Raw genomic sequence first — 14,655 nt, 5'->3', positions numbered from 1 at the left:
TAGAAGGAGAATGGAAGCGATCTTGATGCTGCTTTTCCTTTCCTTTTCAGCTGTCAACTGAACTGATCTGAGTTCTGATTTCTCTTGTGATATTTGCTTTTGCTGTGGTGGGGGAGAAGGAGATCCCGAGGTATCAGTCAGGTTTGAACGCTGTCAGAATGTCCTGAAGAGTTTGCTTCCTTCTTCTGATAACAGAGAAGAAAATAAAGGAATTATTGTGATACAGATTCGATCTCTGTAACAGAAAGAGCAAGTAAAACTTGATATTATTTGCTTTTCTTGATGTGTGGTGTTTGGTAGAAGCCACCCACAAGCGCTTAAACAGATGACATAAGCAGAAGTCGCTCAGAAATCTTAGAAGAATGTCTCTGCAGCCAATCAGAATTCAAGAACCACACACTTTTCAGACTCATTCCAAGACCCCTCCAAGAATAACGACTTCAAGTACCTACTTTGACTAAGAGAACGACAGAGTAAATAATACAGAAATGGGCTCAATACCCGCATCTGTCGAGTATCTCGCTTCCGGGGCCAACCGGCAGACGGCTGTTGCGGATTGGAGTCGATGTGGTATTTTGGCTTTTGGAGCTGATATCAATGTTGCTTTATGGCGACCCTTGGTTAGTATTTGAGTCACCTTGTTGCTTTAAAGTCAATATATCTTGTTTTATATGATCTCAGTGGTTCTCCTTAATCAACTCATACTAACATCCATACTCAAGTCGGATCCTCCCAAGGGAGTTAGCAAGTTGCTCAACGGTCACAAGAGTACTGTCAAGGCCTTGGCTTTCCTCCCTGAAGAAGACCAAGACGAGAACTCTTATCTCATATCAGGCGCAGATGACAAGGCGCTGATTGTGTGGAAAGCCCAACGGGACAGTGAAGAGTTCAAACCTATCCACACATCAAACGAACACACTGCTGCCATCAACTGCATCGCCGCCCTAAGGATCAAAGGTACTCAGAAATGGGTTATTGCAACTGGAGGCGCTGATGCGTGCATCAAAATCTGGAGCTTCGACAATGACAACTTCTCGCTCCTCCAAAGTGTCAAGACGACACCAAAGTACTTCCCCATGTGTTTGTCACTTGGTTACGCCGGAGACGCAGATGATGTCTTGGTACTAGCATCTGCTGGCACAAGGGATATTGTTCAGATACACACTACAGAAGCCAACTTTGAAAAGATCCATTTCGAGGTGCAAGCGACATTGACGGGCCACGAAGGCTGGATTCGAAGCTTGAGTTTCGCCAAGGAGACAACCGCCCCTGACAGTGATTTGCTCCTCGCCTCAGCAAGTCAAGACAAGTACGTCCGTATCTGGAGATTTCACCAGGGTAAAGAGCTACCTGTTGCCTCAGCGAACAGCTCAGACCCCTCAAGCGACGCCTACTTGCCAGGCAAGTCCCCATCGAACAAGGCTCATCGCCTCAACTCGGCTGGCAAGGATTTCTCTGTTACTTTCGAAGCTCTACTTTTGGGCCACGAGGACTGGATCTACAGCGCACGCTGGCAAAGACAGGAAGACAAAAAGCTGCAGCTTCTGTCTACTTCGGCAGACAACTCACTCGCTATCTGGGAAGCTGACCCAAGCTCTGGTATCTGGATTAGCATGGCGAGGCTGGGTGAGGTTAGCAGAGAGAAGGGCGCTACAACAGCAACAGGAAGTACGGGTGGTTTCTGGACAGGCTTGTGGTCCCACGATGGCAAGTCAGTCGCCTGTCTTGGACGCACTGGTAGCTGGAGACGATGGGAGTATATCACTTCAGAGGACTTTTGGAAGCCTTGTGTGGCCATCTCAGGACATACCAGAGCAATCACAGGTGTCACTTGGGCCAAGAATGGCGAGTATCTCCTGTCAACAAGTTCAGACCAAACCACACGACTTCACACGCGGTGGAACAGGCCAGGAACTGAGACATGGCACGAAATGTCCCGACCTCAAATCCACGGCTACGACCTCAACTGTATTGACTCCGTAGGAGCTTCTCAGTTCGTTTCAGGGGCTGACGAGAAGCTCATGCGAGTCTTCAGTGAGCCCAAGGCTGTAGCCTCAATGCTCAACCGCCTTGCGGGCATTGGCGGTGGTATGGACGTTGAGAATATGCCTGACGCTGCCAACATGCCCGTCCTGGGTCTATCAAACAAAGCCATCGACACCGTGGAGGACGACCAGGAGATTCAGCCCATTGACGACCGGGACCGTGAAGCCATGGACCCGGCATCCATTGTAAAGAAGTCACACTTGGAAATTGACCACCCCCCCTTTGAGGAGACACTCTCACGCCATACTTTGTGGCCAGAGACTGAGAAGCTTTATGGCCATGGTTATGAAATCTCTTGTCTGGCAGCTAGCCACGACGGAACTCTCGTCGCCAGTGCATGCAAGGCCAGCTCGACCAACCACGCCGTCATCCGTCTGTTTGAAACAACCCGATGGACTGAGCTCCGGCCACCCCTGACCGCACATTCTCTTACAGCCACTCGCCTACGATTCTCTCTTGACGACCAGTTCCTCCTGAGCGTTGGCCGTGATCGTCAATGGGCCGTGTTCAACCGCGCACCCGAGGAAGACGCTGCGTACAAACTCCTCCAGATTAACCCCAAGGGCCACACACGTATGGTTCTTGATGCAGCCTGGGCGCCTTCTCCATCTTCAGCCCCTGTGTTTGCAACCGCTGGCCGTGATAAGCAAGTTCGCATCTGGGCAGCTAAGCCCAACGAAGAAGGAAAGTTGCAGTTCACGCAGACAGCTTCTATTGCATCTGCTTCGCCCGTCACATCTGTTGATTTCATTCCTCAAGTTGTTGAAGGAAGGTTTGTCCTGGCCGTTGGTACGGAACTCGGACGACTGAGTTTGTGTCTGATCAAGGACGATGGAACAGATGTTGTCGAGAAGCCCGCTTGTGAAGAGTAAGTAACTTTCGATGTAGACGAGATGATGATATACTTTTGCTAACTTTGTTCTTTAGTTACTGTTTGCCCAAGGCTGTACACCAACTTGCTTGGCGTCCTGTTACGAGAGAAGGTTCTGACAGGCCATACGAGCTAGCTGTTGGAGGAGAAGACAGTTCACTCCGAGTGTATGCTTTTAGCCAAGCGTATTTCCAAATGTCTGTGCACTCGCAGTAATAAAAGTTATGATTGATGTTGATATGAACATGTTTGTTCCGGTACCAATTCCTGAGCTTGCATCCCTACTCCATCTTACGGTTTTTGATCGTGGAATTCAACCGTGAGGTAACCAAGTTCAGTATGTTATTATCATTACAGCCATCTATTGGCTAAAGTGTTATGTATTTCCGTATCCATGATATCGTGATGCCAGATGAATCCCGAGTCGAATCTCGCGGTTCACTAGGTTGAAGTTTGAGGTCTAGCTGAAGCCTCAATTGGTCAGAATCTCGTTGTTACGGCGCCGCCGTAGCATTTCGATGTGATGCTGGTATATAGGGGGAACACGCCATTCGAATTTTATAGCTCCTTGACAATTTCGATGGTCTCCTTAGTAACATCTACCGCGCTTGCCGTTGCACCAGATAGCGCACTGGCGGACATATCCTTAACAGCCTCTTGCACCACCTCGGCGACGTCGATTTGCTCTCCGTTCATGTAGTACCATGCGCGACCGACGAGGAATGAGATGTGATGCGGGAGATAGAGACAGGCGGCGATAAAGGTCAGGCTGAAGAGAAGAAAGACGATGGAGCCTGAGGTGATTGGTTAGTGATCCGGAGAATAAAGTTGAGGTTGAAGCAGTAGGGGGTTCGTACTGAAGAAGAACTTCTCCCATGGCGTGAACATGTAGACGCTGAAAGTAACCTCGAGTTGGTATTGCTTGAGTGCAAGCCACTTGCGGAAGGATCCAAAGACAGCCATTATGTCGAGTTTATAAAGCCGAGTCGTATTGATAATGTGGAACTCTGGTATTCGTCGTCGTAAAGTTGTTGTTCGGAGTAATTGATGGCTCGAAAGTGATGGATCCAGGAGAAAGGTTGAAACGACGGAGAATTGAGGATAAGGATAAGGGATCCCTCCTTTATCTGGCGGTACCTTTATCGTACCGACGCTCCCGAAAATTAGTCTAGGTACCAGAGCCTTTGCGGGAAAACGCCATGATTTCAAAGTACCTGTTGAAACTTGACCTTGCAGGGGGGTGCGGGTGCCCAATTTACTGGCCTCTGTGCTGACAAGTGAGAGAGTGACTGCTAAATTGGCCAAGCTCGTGGCTACGGCTGTGGCGTGCTTGTGCCACATGTAGCCTCGTGGACGACGAATAACCATCAACTTACTCAATTACGACTTCAACTCGCCTTTACTCACAGCCCGCTATTTCTCGTTTTTCCTCTTGGACATATGCGTCCGGCAAAAAATCAGTAAACATGTCCCGTCTCTTCCGATCTTTCTGTCTGATTGCGCCTCGTTCGCCTTTCGTCTCACCAACACGCACCTTTTCCAGTACATCCATATATCTAGCAAAGGCTCTCCCACCTCGACCGAAACCTCCACCCGAGTCCGAGATCGAAGAATCGTATGTCAAAGGAAGTGGTCCGGGCGGTCAGAAGATTGTATGTTGCACGACTATATAAACGACTCCTTGTGTCATTGCCCAGATAACTTACATGGGTCGTGACAATATAGAACAAAACCAACTCTGCGGTCCAGCTCAAGCACGTGCCCACGGGGATAGTCGTCAAGTCGCAGGCAACCCGTTCAAGAGACCAAAATCGAAAACATGCCCGCGAACTGCTTGCCCAGCGGGTCGATGAGCTACGAAACGGCGACCAAAGTCGGTCAGCCATTGTTGGGCGTGTAAAGGAAAAGAAAGCCGCAAGTGCCTCCAAGAAGAGTCGCAGGAAATACAAGAAGCTTGAGGAAGACAAGGCAATTGCTGCAGCTGGAGGTGAAGCTGAGGCCCCGTTGGAGGCGACCTCTGACTTGTCTACAGAAAACCGTTCAGCTGCACATAAAACAGAGAGTTCTGAAGCTACTGAACCTTCTGATACCACGAGCAAACTGACCTGATAGACTTTAAAAGTAACCTTAACGACTTAATTACGACTTCAATTGCATAGACCACGTTGGCATTCGTAACAAAGGAGCAAACTGCACATGTCATCACCTCGTTTGATTTCAACAATTCTAAGCGGAAAGTAAAAAAGTATTTGTATGTCAACCTCGGCTTCTACCCCTAGGCACGCATTATACGCGAACTACAAGAAAAGGGGCCATCACATCTCTTCGTAACAAGCGCAATGCCCACTCTTTCGACCATGTCAAAAACTTTTCGTAGATACGAGATTCGACATTGACGCTGGCCAACCACCCAAGGCTTAGCGTCTGTCGCCACCTCCATGATCTTGTCGTTACGCGAGTGGGAGGATTTAATTTGTCGGTCGGGTAGCTTCAGAAAGTCAGTAAGGTGGTCTCGAGAGTTTGATAAATAAGCTAAACACACCTTAGAAGCACTTGCGGTGAACGATTGAGGGACCGCTCTCGTCGTACTCCTGCTTGGAGATCCACATTTGCTGGAAGGTGGACAGGGAAGCGAGAATGGAACCACCGATCCAGACGGAGTACTTTCGCTCGGGAGGAGCAATGATCTTGACCTTCATGGAAGAAGGAGCAAGAGCAGTAATCTCCTTCTGCATACGGTCGGAGAGACCGGGGTACATGGTGGTACCACCAGACTAAAGACATGTTAGAACAGTTGGGATACTTTCGATTTGCAGAACTTACCATGACAATGTTTCCGTAGAGATCCTTTCGGACATCGACATCACACTTCATGATGGAGTTGAAGGTGGTGACGTGGATACCACCGCTCTCAAGACCCAGGACAGAAGGCTGGAAGAGAGCCTCAGGAGCACGGAATCGCTCGTTACCAATGGTGATAACCTGACCGTCAGGAAGCTCGTAAGACTTCTCCAAGCTGGAGCTCTGGGCAGCAGTCTGGATCTCCTGCTCGAAGTCAAGGGCGACGTAGCAGAGCTTCTCCTTGATGTCACGGACGATTTCTCGCTCGGCAGTGGTGGAGAAGGTGTAACCGCGCTCAGCAAGAATCTTCATGAGGTAGTCGGTAAGATCACGACCAGCCATGTCGACACGGGCAATGGCGTGGGGAAGGGCGAAACCCTCGTAAATGGGGACAACGTGAGTGACACCATCACCAGAGTCCAGAACGATACCGGTGGTACGACCGGAGGCGTACAGGGACAGAACGGCCTGGATAGAGACGTAGAAAGCGGGGGCGTTGAAGGTCTCGAAGACAATCTGGGTCATCTTCTCACGGTTGGACTTGGGGTTGATAGGAGCCTCGGTGAGCAGGACGGGGTGCTCCTCGGGGGCGACACGCAGCTCGTTGTAGAAGGTGTGGTGCCAAATCTTCTCCATGTCGTCCCAGTTGGTAACAACACCGTGCTCGATGGGGTATCGCAGTGTGAGGATACCACGCTTGGACTGAGCCTCATCACCAACGTAAGAGTCCTTCTGGCCCATACCGATCATGATACTAGGATTTTGTCAGTGGCCAGCCACCGAGAAAGGCGACAAAATTGCCGCGATTGCAAAAACTTACCCATGGTGACGGGGGCGACCGACAATGGAAGCTATTCATAGCATTAGTATTTGAACTCTGGTTGTGCTTGCGCCCAAACGTTGCGATATCAACGCTAGGACAGCAAGTGCTAGAAAGTGGGGTACTCACGGAAAACAGCTCGGGGAGCATCATCACCGGCGAAACCGGCCTTGCACATACCCGAACTGGCATTGAGTTAGCTATCATGAACATGTTGAGATTGTTTTGCGCCTGCTGAGCCAATTCTATTGAGCACCGGAATCGTGGCCGGTGTCGGGCATCGGACGATGCGGTGGCAGATCTGGCCAAGCAGGGGGGCAGAGAGGCGGGGAGGTTGTCCAGAGGTCGGTGAGACAGGCGGGGGGAAGCTTACCCATTGTCGATGACGAGAGCAGCAACTTCTTCTGTAAAGCAAAGATATTTCAGCGTGAATCCTCAGATGTTATTCGCGATGCTCGAAACGGATTGATTGACCAGATCCGACGATGCAGCGACGCGGTATGATGCGACGTACCCTCCATGGCTGTGGATTACGGTGTGTGTATGGGAAAGCTGTCCAGAAACGGGATTAGCGGCCAATATTGCAAGGCGAGGAAGAAAAAGAAAGGACAAAGTGGTATAAAGAAGACAAATGTGGTGAGATGCGATGCTAGAATTAGTGAGGAGCAAGCTTACGGGAAAAGAAGAGACGTTGATGGAGAAGGAGACGGAGGTCGGAAGATAGAAGAGTTGAAGAGAAGTGGTTTGGAATGGGAGAGGGAAAGACGGGAGAATGGGGGAGGGGGAAAGGAGAGAAGTATCACCGGGCGACGCTGTCACAAGAAAGTTGTGGGCGGGCCCCGAATTGCTGAGGTGGACACTTGGGGACAAGGGGGGGCAGAGACCGCCTGCCAGAACTGGGTAGGGGAAACTGAACAGACGAGGCACAGTCTAGAGCAGGAGCTGCTCTCTTACTACTGGAAAGAGGCGGGGCGACCAAAAAAACAGGTCTTCCCAAGCTGCTCGCCGCTTTACTGATTGGCTCGTGGCGGCCGTAGTGCAGAGTACACTGCCCTGAAGAAAAGAATGGACTTGTCCCAGTGGCCGCAGCGGTGGCAGCCAGGCAGCTCGTGGAATGGTAATCGTTGCGGAGTATGGACGGTAGCGGTGGCTAAGGTGGGGAGCTTACCTGGAACTGGACAGTAGAAATGACTAGAGGTTCGTGATGGCCAATTTAGTACAGTACCTGTCTAGGTTAGTAGTCTAGGACCTGGGATTGATATGGGCAATTGGCTATCATACAGAGTTGATAGATCCTCTCTGGTGGCAGTGACTCTTTTTAACAGTTTACCGTAGACGGTATTGAATCACATACCGACTGAGTATAACGGGCCGCTTCACCGTCTCGACTTTATCCTTCCTGCACAATGTGACGTCGTAAGCAGAACCTCATGTCCACCGCCACGCGAGCAGACGACGACGTCAGCTAGGGAACTTTTTAAAGCTGCAGCCTTTGAGGCTACCTTTTATTTGTCTTGGCAGTGTATTGTAGTGTTTCAATGGTTTACTGTTGACCTATTTGCAGACTCAATCTCTGATATCCAACTAGCTCTGGTGGCAACGACAGCCTTTTTACAATGGCATACCAGCCAAGCATACGGGTATGTGTATCAGCAGCAGCCACCATCTGAGGACGAAGACGGCGGTTCAAGTAAGCCTCCGCCACGAAAAGCTTGATAGGAATTTGAGTCTCACTCTTCAAATTACTGCATAGGACATGAACAACACCTATCTTGCCCAAAGGTCTGCTCGAGAACCAACATCACCTCACCGTCGGAAGGCCAAGCCCTCGAATTCAGTACATAACAGAAAAGGGGCTGGTATCTCTAAGTCAAATCTCCAGATGCTCCGCATATTGGGACCGGTTACCAGCTTCCAGTTTCCGAGTTCCACTCCATAATTAGCACAAGCGGCTAATTGACCAAGCGCTCCTCCAGGGCGAAGTTACGCGGAGGCAGCTGTTTGCGAACGAGTCTCTCGCTGACGAACCACGTCAAATACGCGCGGATCTTGTTTTATCTAAGCTACTCACCCAGCCATTCCGACTGGCCAAGCAGGCATCATGATCAAACATGCCTTGGTGAGAGCTAGAATAGCCTCACATTGCACAGTTATCTATCATCTCAACTCATACGCTGCGTAGAGTCCCTTTTGGTGAAGCAACGAGGCGGTGTTGAGCTCTTCTTCCCCCGGCAATGCAAGGTTTCTCTGCTCCATTGGAATCCATGTTTTTCAGACAGCCTGGGTAAGATCCTTTTTGATGGGCAGCAGCTTCAACACCGCTTTCTAATCACCCCCTGAACCGCGAGGCTGTCGATTGTTTACTGGGCACGACAGATCTCCCAACTCTTAATTAGACCCCTGTTTATTGCCCCCCTGCCTAACCCAGCCGGGGAAACCCACTGATGGGAGCTGTCGGCCAGTAAGCCAGGCTGTGAGATTGATGCCTTCGCTTACCTACCGCCTACCCACGAACAGCGGGATCTCCGGCCACTCTCAGATGCGAAATATGTCCACTAGGCTCTATCTATCGATATTGGACAACTAGACTTTGCCATTGTGGTAGCCTTGCGGCAGGCTGCTATAATATATACTTGGGTAGTGACATCCAACGTAATACACGCGCGTCACACCAGCCAGCTACAGTTGATATAGGCAGACATTATTTTTGCTCGCATTTTTATTTCTTTGTCCATTCTTTTTTTTCGCTCTCGGATTTGAAGCTCACCTTCTCTGTGATAAAAGCAGCAACGATGAGGGGCAACCTTGCAAGGTGGGGCAATTTTGCTGAGCTGGAGGGGAGCTATGATGAAATGTTTCTCTGCCACGTCGGACTACTATCAGTCGAATTGCGGTGTCTGCTCATAACATAAATTCACTGCAACTCTGCTGGTTGACTCGGTAATATGTACAAGTCATCATAAGGCAGTTATTGGGCTGCAATTTATTAATATCGAGCTGTGGCAGAGCATCGATCGGGATGGATGATTCCTGCGAGAAGATATGCACTAGTCCGTTTATAGATTAAAGCGGGCCTTCTTGAAGATTCCAGAATGGGCAAATTCTCATCGATATGGTTGGTAACATTGAAAATCAATTGCAAATATTCAACATCAGCGCTTTTCGTTTTCTACATATTTACAACAACCGCAACGGGACTTACCACATACCAAGCGAATCCATAAACTACCAACAACATGGCCGATCCTAGACTTAACGAGCTTCTCAAATGGAGCATCGAGCAATCTGAGGCCACCAAAAATGACCCAGAAGCCCCTCCAGCCAAGACACAACTCACTCCGGAGCTTATGGCAGCACTCATGGGCGGCCCCTCCGATGCCGACCTCATGAAAGCTTCAATGGAGATCATCGCTTCCGACAACGCTGAGGAGGTTTCCCTCGACGACAAGCTTGTCGCATTCGACAACTTTGAGCAGCTCATCGAGAACCTCGACAATGCCAACAACATTGCAAACCTCAGCTTGTGGACCCCACTACTGGAGCAGCTCAAGCATGAAGAGCGCGAGATGCGCAAGATGGCCGCATGGTGTGTCGGCACTGCTGTGCAGAACAACGAAAAGACACAGGAACGTCTGCTTGCTGTGGGGGGAGTGCCTATGCTGGTAGACTTGGCTACTAAGGAGGATGAGCCTGTCGATGTCCGCCGCAAAGCTGTTTATGCGCTCAGCTCGGCGGTGCGCAACTACCAGCCCGCCATGGATCTCTTTGCCGACGAGTTGACCAAGAAGGGCCACAAGACTGACAAGGTTGACGCTACAAGCATGGAGGCTGTGGATGAAGTCGTCAACGGTCTGCGCGAGAAGATCGGCAAGGCTTAAAAGAAAAATCGGAAACATAAATTATCAACGCATCACGAATGGGTTCACTGGGACGGAGTTGGGCGTCGGTCGGGAAAACATCTTGTGTCGATACAGGTTGATAGACCAAAGGGAGGTAGCAAAAGGCTGGATGAAGTGGGCACTTTAAGCCCTAGATTTTTGATCGTTCATTTATGATACATATATCTTGTACATGGTTTATACTACATATCAATCACCCAAGGATGATAGTCGTCCGTGACTGAACACCCTACAATGATTCATTTATTGTGCTTTAATGCCCGGCCTTGCCAAAGAAGGGGAGACCTAGGGCCTCCAAAAGAAGGCGGCCTTGTCTATCGGAGGTGCCAGTTGTCTTGATAAAGATATCGCAACCAGGCATCAGTCGTGCAGGGTACATCTGATCGTAGTTAGCTTGCTGATCCTTCACAGTTTCGCATATAGACTTACATCGTAATTGAATTCGATCTCAGGGAAGTACGCCATCCAGGCGGGCTGCAGACCAAAAGCTAAGTTGCCTGCGCTATCACCAGTTGTAGCCTCAATGCCAGGCCAGTCCTTGATTTTAGGCAGCACCAGAGTGATCAGTTTGTCCAGAAACTCGTAGGCCTGAGCACCCTTCAGTGTCACCTTGCAACCGGTCTTGTCACCCTTCCTCACACTCCACTGAACGACACCGTTCTTGACCCTTGTCACCTCGGGGAAAGCACCAGAGATAGCCTGGATAACAGCACGGCACACGTGCAAGTACTCCTTATTCTGGGAGCTTAGAGGGGCGAATGAGTTGATGGTGATGGCCTCAATTTCGGGGACGTTGTGCCACTCGATAGGGCGCTCGACCAACCCAAGTCTCGAAGAGCCACCTCCACGAGGTCCACGACGAGGTCGGTTCTTGTGATAAGGTGAGGAGCCGTCCCATTCTCTCAAGTTACCCTTATTGGAAACGGGTAGTTCTGTGCCCGGTGGGATGTGCTGGTAGGTCATAGTGATCAGATCTGGAGCAACCGTGGTCTCGTATGTATGCCTTAGTCGGGGGAAGTTGAAGGGACCGGGGACGAAGTCTCGGGCAGTCGGGTCGGAGGACTTGGGAACCTGGACAGGATGGAGGGGTCCACGGTAGTACTTGGGAGGATGATACTGGTATCTACAAGAAGCTATTTAGCACATGTTCAGTCATATGGAGCAATTGGGCCACGAACCTGTTACCAGGAAGCTTATTGACCGTTCCCTTGGCATTTTCCCTGGCATTGAAAGCCTCGATAGCTGCCTGGTCGGGGGCACCTGTCGCAAAGGAGGAGGCATTGTCGAGATCTGCCAGGTCAGAAGAGGACTTCTCGGCCCCAGTCGAGGCATATCTTCGTGCACAAAGGGGGGCAGCCCGTAGAGTGATTTGCCTTCGTCCCAGCGAGCTCGCCAAGCGAGCTCCTTCTCGTACCGTGGCCATTGTTGGGGTCGTGGGGTATTAGAATTGCTCGTCGACAAAAAGATGAGGTTGTCGCGGTGGATTTGGAAATTTCCATCTAAGCGGCTAGCGCCAATTGGCGCCACACGTGGCTGTATCGAATGATGTGGCGCTGGATAATTGTATCAGATCTCTAACGACAAGGACAGAAGTTGTCCAATTCATCAGATGTCACAACCTACCAGGCATCTACTTCATGTCCTTTATTCTTCATAACGTAAAACTATCGCTTTGTGTGGCTCAGTTCTTTCATAAGATGGAGGTACTTTTGCAACCTATCAACGTCTCTGGACCCGAGCACCAAGTCAACGAAAGTCATCATATGTGTGGGCACGTAGTCAGTACTTTTTTCTTGTTTCCAAAGAGGCGTAAGAAATGAGCCCATTTGGATATTTTCCCCTCTTCAAGTGTTAATCGCTCAAATTTGCTGTCCGCCTGGCGCTTCCTTGTCTAGATTGACCTGCCTCATCATGTGGCTTTCATAATACGACGACTAAGTCGTGATCCTCTCACGATTTTCGAAGTACTCCGATCGCCCCTCCATTTCCCAGATCTAGAAGCCATAGGTTAGTAACTGAATCCCAATCCTAACGAAGAGGCCAATAGCGTTGTCTAAAAGAAGACGTATGAACTTCCAGTACTGGATGTGTCGGATATCCGAAATCCTTTGTTATCAATTAGTTGCTTCAGTCGGCTTCGGGGTTTGTTGTTGTCCGACGCACTTCGATCGCTCATCTCACTCCGAAACCAACTTGATTCAAAACCACCTTCTAATTATGGAGCTGTCTGATCCCAAACGCTTGGGCGCGGGACGTCCGTGGGCCCCGTGACCCGATTTATCTCCATCTTTTCCAGCTGCAAGGACCGATAAGTCCAGATGGCAGGTCATGGCAGGCTAGGGGGTAACAAAATACGTCTGACGCAGACCTATAGTGTTAGTGTGGTCCCGCGTCAGAAGTTTTTTGTTACCCCGAGGGCAGGACATGGCGACAGCCAGGATGGTCACCGATAGTGTTTCTTGTTCCCAGCCGGTCAGGTTTCCTCAAGTGTGGGCCGAAGACTTGAACCTTACCGTACGTTCTTCGGATAGAGAGGGAATAGATTAACATCTGACCGAAGGACTAACGGGCCACCAAACGGGCGGTATATTAGTAAAACACAAGCATTTACGTCAGAGTCAAAGATTTACTATCAGTAATAAGATCTGGTTGCTTTATAGTACCACTAACTTTGGATAAATTGGTTAACGGGTGGGTAAGTACTAAGGTTGCAAGCGTCAGGAACGCAATGGTGTGGCTGGTGATATCCAACACAGCACTTAGTAGGCTTCGATTTATAAGATGACTTCCGTCTCTGGCAGACACAAGACGATTTGTGTATACGTGTTCGAGGACTAAGTAAAGATCCATTCTTCGATCGATCTATCTCAGGCTTCCATCGATTCTATAATTAATAACCTGACTTACTCACACGCCTACGTTGTCCGCTTCTTTATAGGTCACCAGTTCTGTTGTAACCCATGGTGCGGATCTCAGCCTAAAGGTTACACATCCAGGCGGCAATATAGAAAAGACCTGACGACATGCGGTAAGATGATGATGATGACAGTGTAGAATAAAGCAAAGCCACAAAATGACGTGCAATATTGCCCTTTTGGGGGGCTTTACTAGAGCTATGATTGAGTTTAGCTGAGGCAGAATCGAGTGGGTTAGGTTATTTTGAAGTAAGTTCTCTGAGAGCCTACTCCATGCACAATGATGACCTTGTGGCCAAGATCACGGAGAGCGGAGCTGGTGCAAGGACGTGAGTAACACATCACGCATCCATATGATAACAAGAATAAAATAAGTGAAAATGGCAGTGGAACAGGCTTCCATTAAATCGCAAATCACTTGACATCGTCCGTCCCTGTTAGTCTTACTTCCACGTTGGCTTTAGCTTGTCCTGCAAGGCGGCCGTTTTGTGCTTGTCACTTCCCGAATTCGCGCGCAAACTGGCTAGGATCGGCTCCAAGGATTATCTTCAATTGGTATGGAATAAGGGGAAAAAAGGATCCAATTCAACGGTTGAATTGGCCACACTAGCCACTGGACTAGAGCATCCATCTAAATAGCCTGAGATTCGGTCGAGGTTCCTGTGGTGTTGCCATCGGCCATGATTACATGCGAGCTGCACCCTGATTCCATCAACAGGAACAAGGGACCAAAAAGAAGAAAGGAAAAAGGTAAAAAAAAACTTTAGAGTGACGGCAGGGCACAGGGGTCCAACTGTTACAGTACCACATAAACCTTACTTCATCCAACCTTAGCACCTTTGTCCATGCTGTGTCCACCCCCGCCACCTGTCTATCTTTCTATTTTAGTGCACTATCTTTCAGGTCACTCCCCTCAACGACCGCTCCCGTGGGCTGTTCGGCCACTGAGATTTGGCCTCCGAAGCCGATCATTTATTATGGCAGGGCAAGTCTCGGCCTTTTTTTCTCAAGTACAGCTTCCCCTCCAACTTTGTTTTGTCTTCTGGCTCATACTTTCAGCCTGCCTCGAACTTCGATAACAACTATTTGTACCGTGTATTCTGTTTCATCGGCCCATCACATCGTTTTTAGCTCGTCTTATCAGCACCGACCAAACCCATCTCACCCTCCCCCGTCTTGCGCGCGTCGCACTCGAGCCACTACCTGGCACATCTCAAACAACCTACACCAGCAGCGGATGCGCCCCCGATAATGCAGACCTGT

The 14,655-nt window shown here is 49.7% G+C and overlaps 6 protein-coding genes across 6 annotated transcripts; 3 read left to right on the top strand and 3 right to left on the bottom strand.

The window, feature by feature from the left end:
- Nucleotides 1–488: 488 nt before the first annotated feature.
- Nucleotides 489–3,053, top strand: FPSE_04144 (uncharacterized protein; the record flags this gene model as incomplete). The annotated part of the gene is made up of 3 exons (XM_009257262.1): nucleotides 489–620; nucleotides 723–2,914; nucleotides 2,990–3,053. 3 exons carry the CDS (start codon nucleotides 489–491, stop codon nucleotides 3,051–3,053), a joined length of 2,388 nt encoding a protein of 795 aa, XP_009255537.1.
- A 422-nt stretch (nucleotides 3,054–3,475) lies between these two features.
- Nucleotides 3,476–3,880, bottom strand: FPSE_04143 (uncharacterized protein; the record flags this gene model as incomplete). Its single annotated transcript, XM_009257261.1, has 2 exons — nucleotides 3,476–3,711; nucleotides 3,775–3,880. The coding sequence occupies 2 exons, from the start codon at nucleotides 3,878–3,880 to the stop codon at nucleotides 3,476–3,478; spliced, it is 342 nt and encodes a 113-aa protein (XP_009255536.1).
- Nucleotides 3,881–4,383: 503 nt separating this feature from the next.
- Nucleotides 4,384–5,026, top strand: FPSE_04142 (uncharacterized protein; the record flags this gene model as incomplete). The annotated part of the gene is made up of 2 exons (XM_009257260.1): nucleotides 4,384–4,569; nucleotides 4,643–5,026. 2 exons carry the CDS (start codon nucleotides 4,384–4,386, stop codon nucleotides 5,024–5,026), a joined length of 570 nt encoding a protein of 189 aa, XP_009255535.1.
- Nucleotides 5,027–5,460: 434 nt separating this feature from the next.
- FPSE_04141 (uncharacterized protein) lies at nucleotides 5,461–7,099 on the bottom strand (the record flags this gene model as incomplete). Its single annotated transcript, XM_009257259.1, has 6 exons — nucleotides 5,461–5,691; nucleotides 5,741–6,512; nucleotides 6,579–6,609; nucleotides 6,708–6,763; nucleotides 6,952–6,982; nucleotides 7,093–7,099. The coding sequence occupies 6 exons, from the start codon at nucleotides 7,097–7,099 to the stop codon at nucleotides 5,461–5,463; spliced, it is 1,128 nt and encodes a 375-aa protein (XP_009255534.1).
- A 2,715-nt stretch (nucleotides 7,100–9,814) lies between these two features.
- FPSE_04140 (uncharacterized protein) lies at nucleotides 9,815–10,456 on the top strand (the record flags this gene model as incomplete). The annotated part of the gene is made up of 1 exon (XM_009257258.1): nucleotides 9,815–10,456. The coding sequence occupies one exon, from the start codon at nucleotides 9,815–9,817 to the stop codon at nucleotides 10,454–10,456; it is 642 nt and encodes a 213-aa protein (XP_009255533.1).
- A 274-nt stretch (nucleotides 10,457–10,730) lies between these two features.
- Nucleotides 10,731–11,900, bottom strand: FPSE_04139 (uncharacterized protein; the record flags this gene model as incomplete). The annotated part of the gene is made up of 3 exons (XM_009257257.1): nucleotides 10,731–10,856; nucleotides 10,907–11,600; nucleotides 11,656–11,900. 3 exons carry the CDS (start codon nucleotides 11,898–11,900, stop codon nucleotides 10,731–10,733), a joined length of 1,065 nt encoding a protein of 354 aa, XP_009255532.1.
- Nucleotides 11,901–14,655: the final 2,755 nt, after the last annotated feature.

This window comes from Fusarium pseudograminearum, chromosome 4 (assembly GCF_000303195.2).
Source record: "Fusarium pseudograminearum CS3096 chromosome 4, whole genome shotgun sequence".
NCBI classification, from domain to species: Eukaryota; Fungi; Ascomycota; class Sordariomycetes; order Hypocreales; family Nectriaceae; genus Fusarium; species Fusarium pseudograminearum.
The sequence above is the reverse complement of the archived record's forward strand: the minus strand, read 5'-3'. Positions and strand labels throughout refer to the sequence as shown.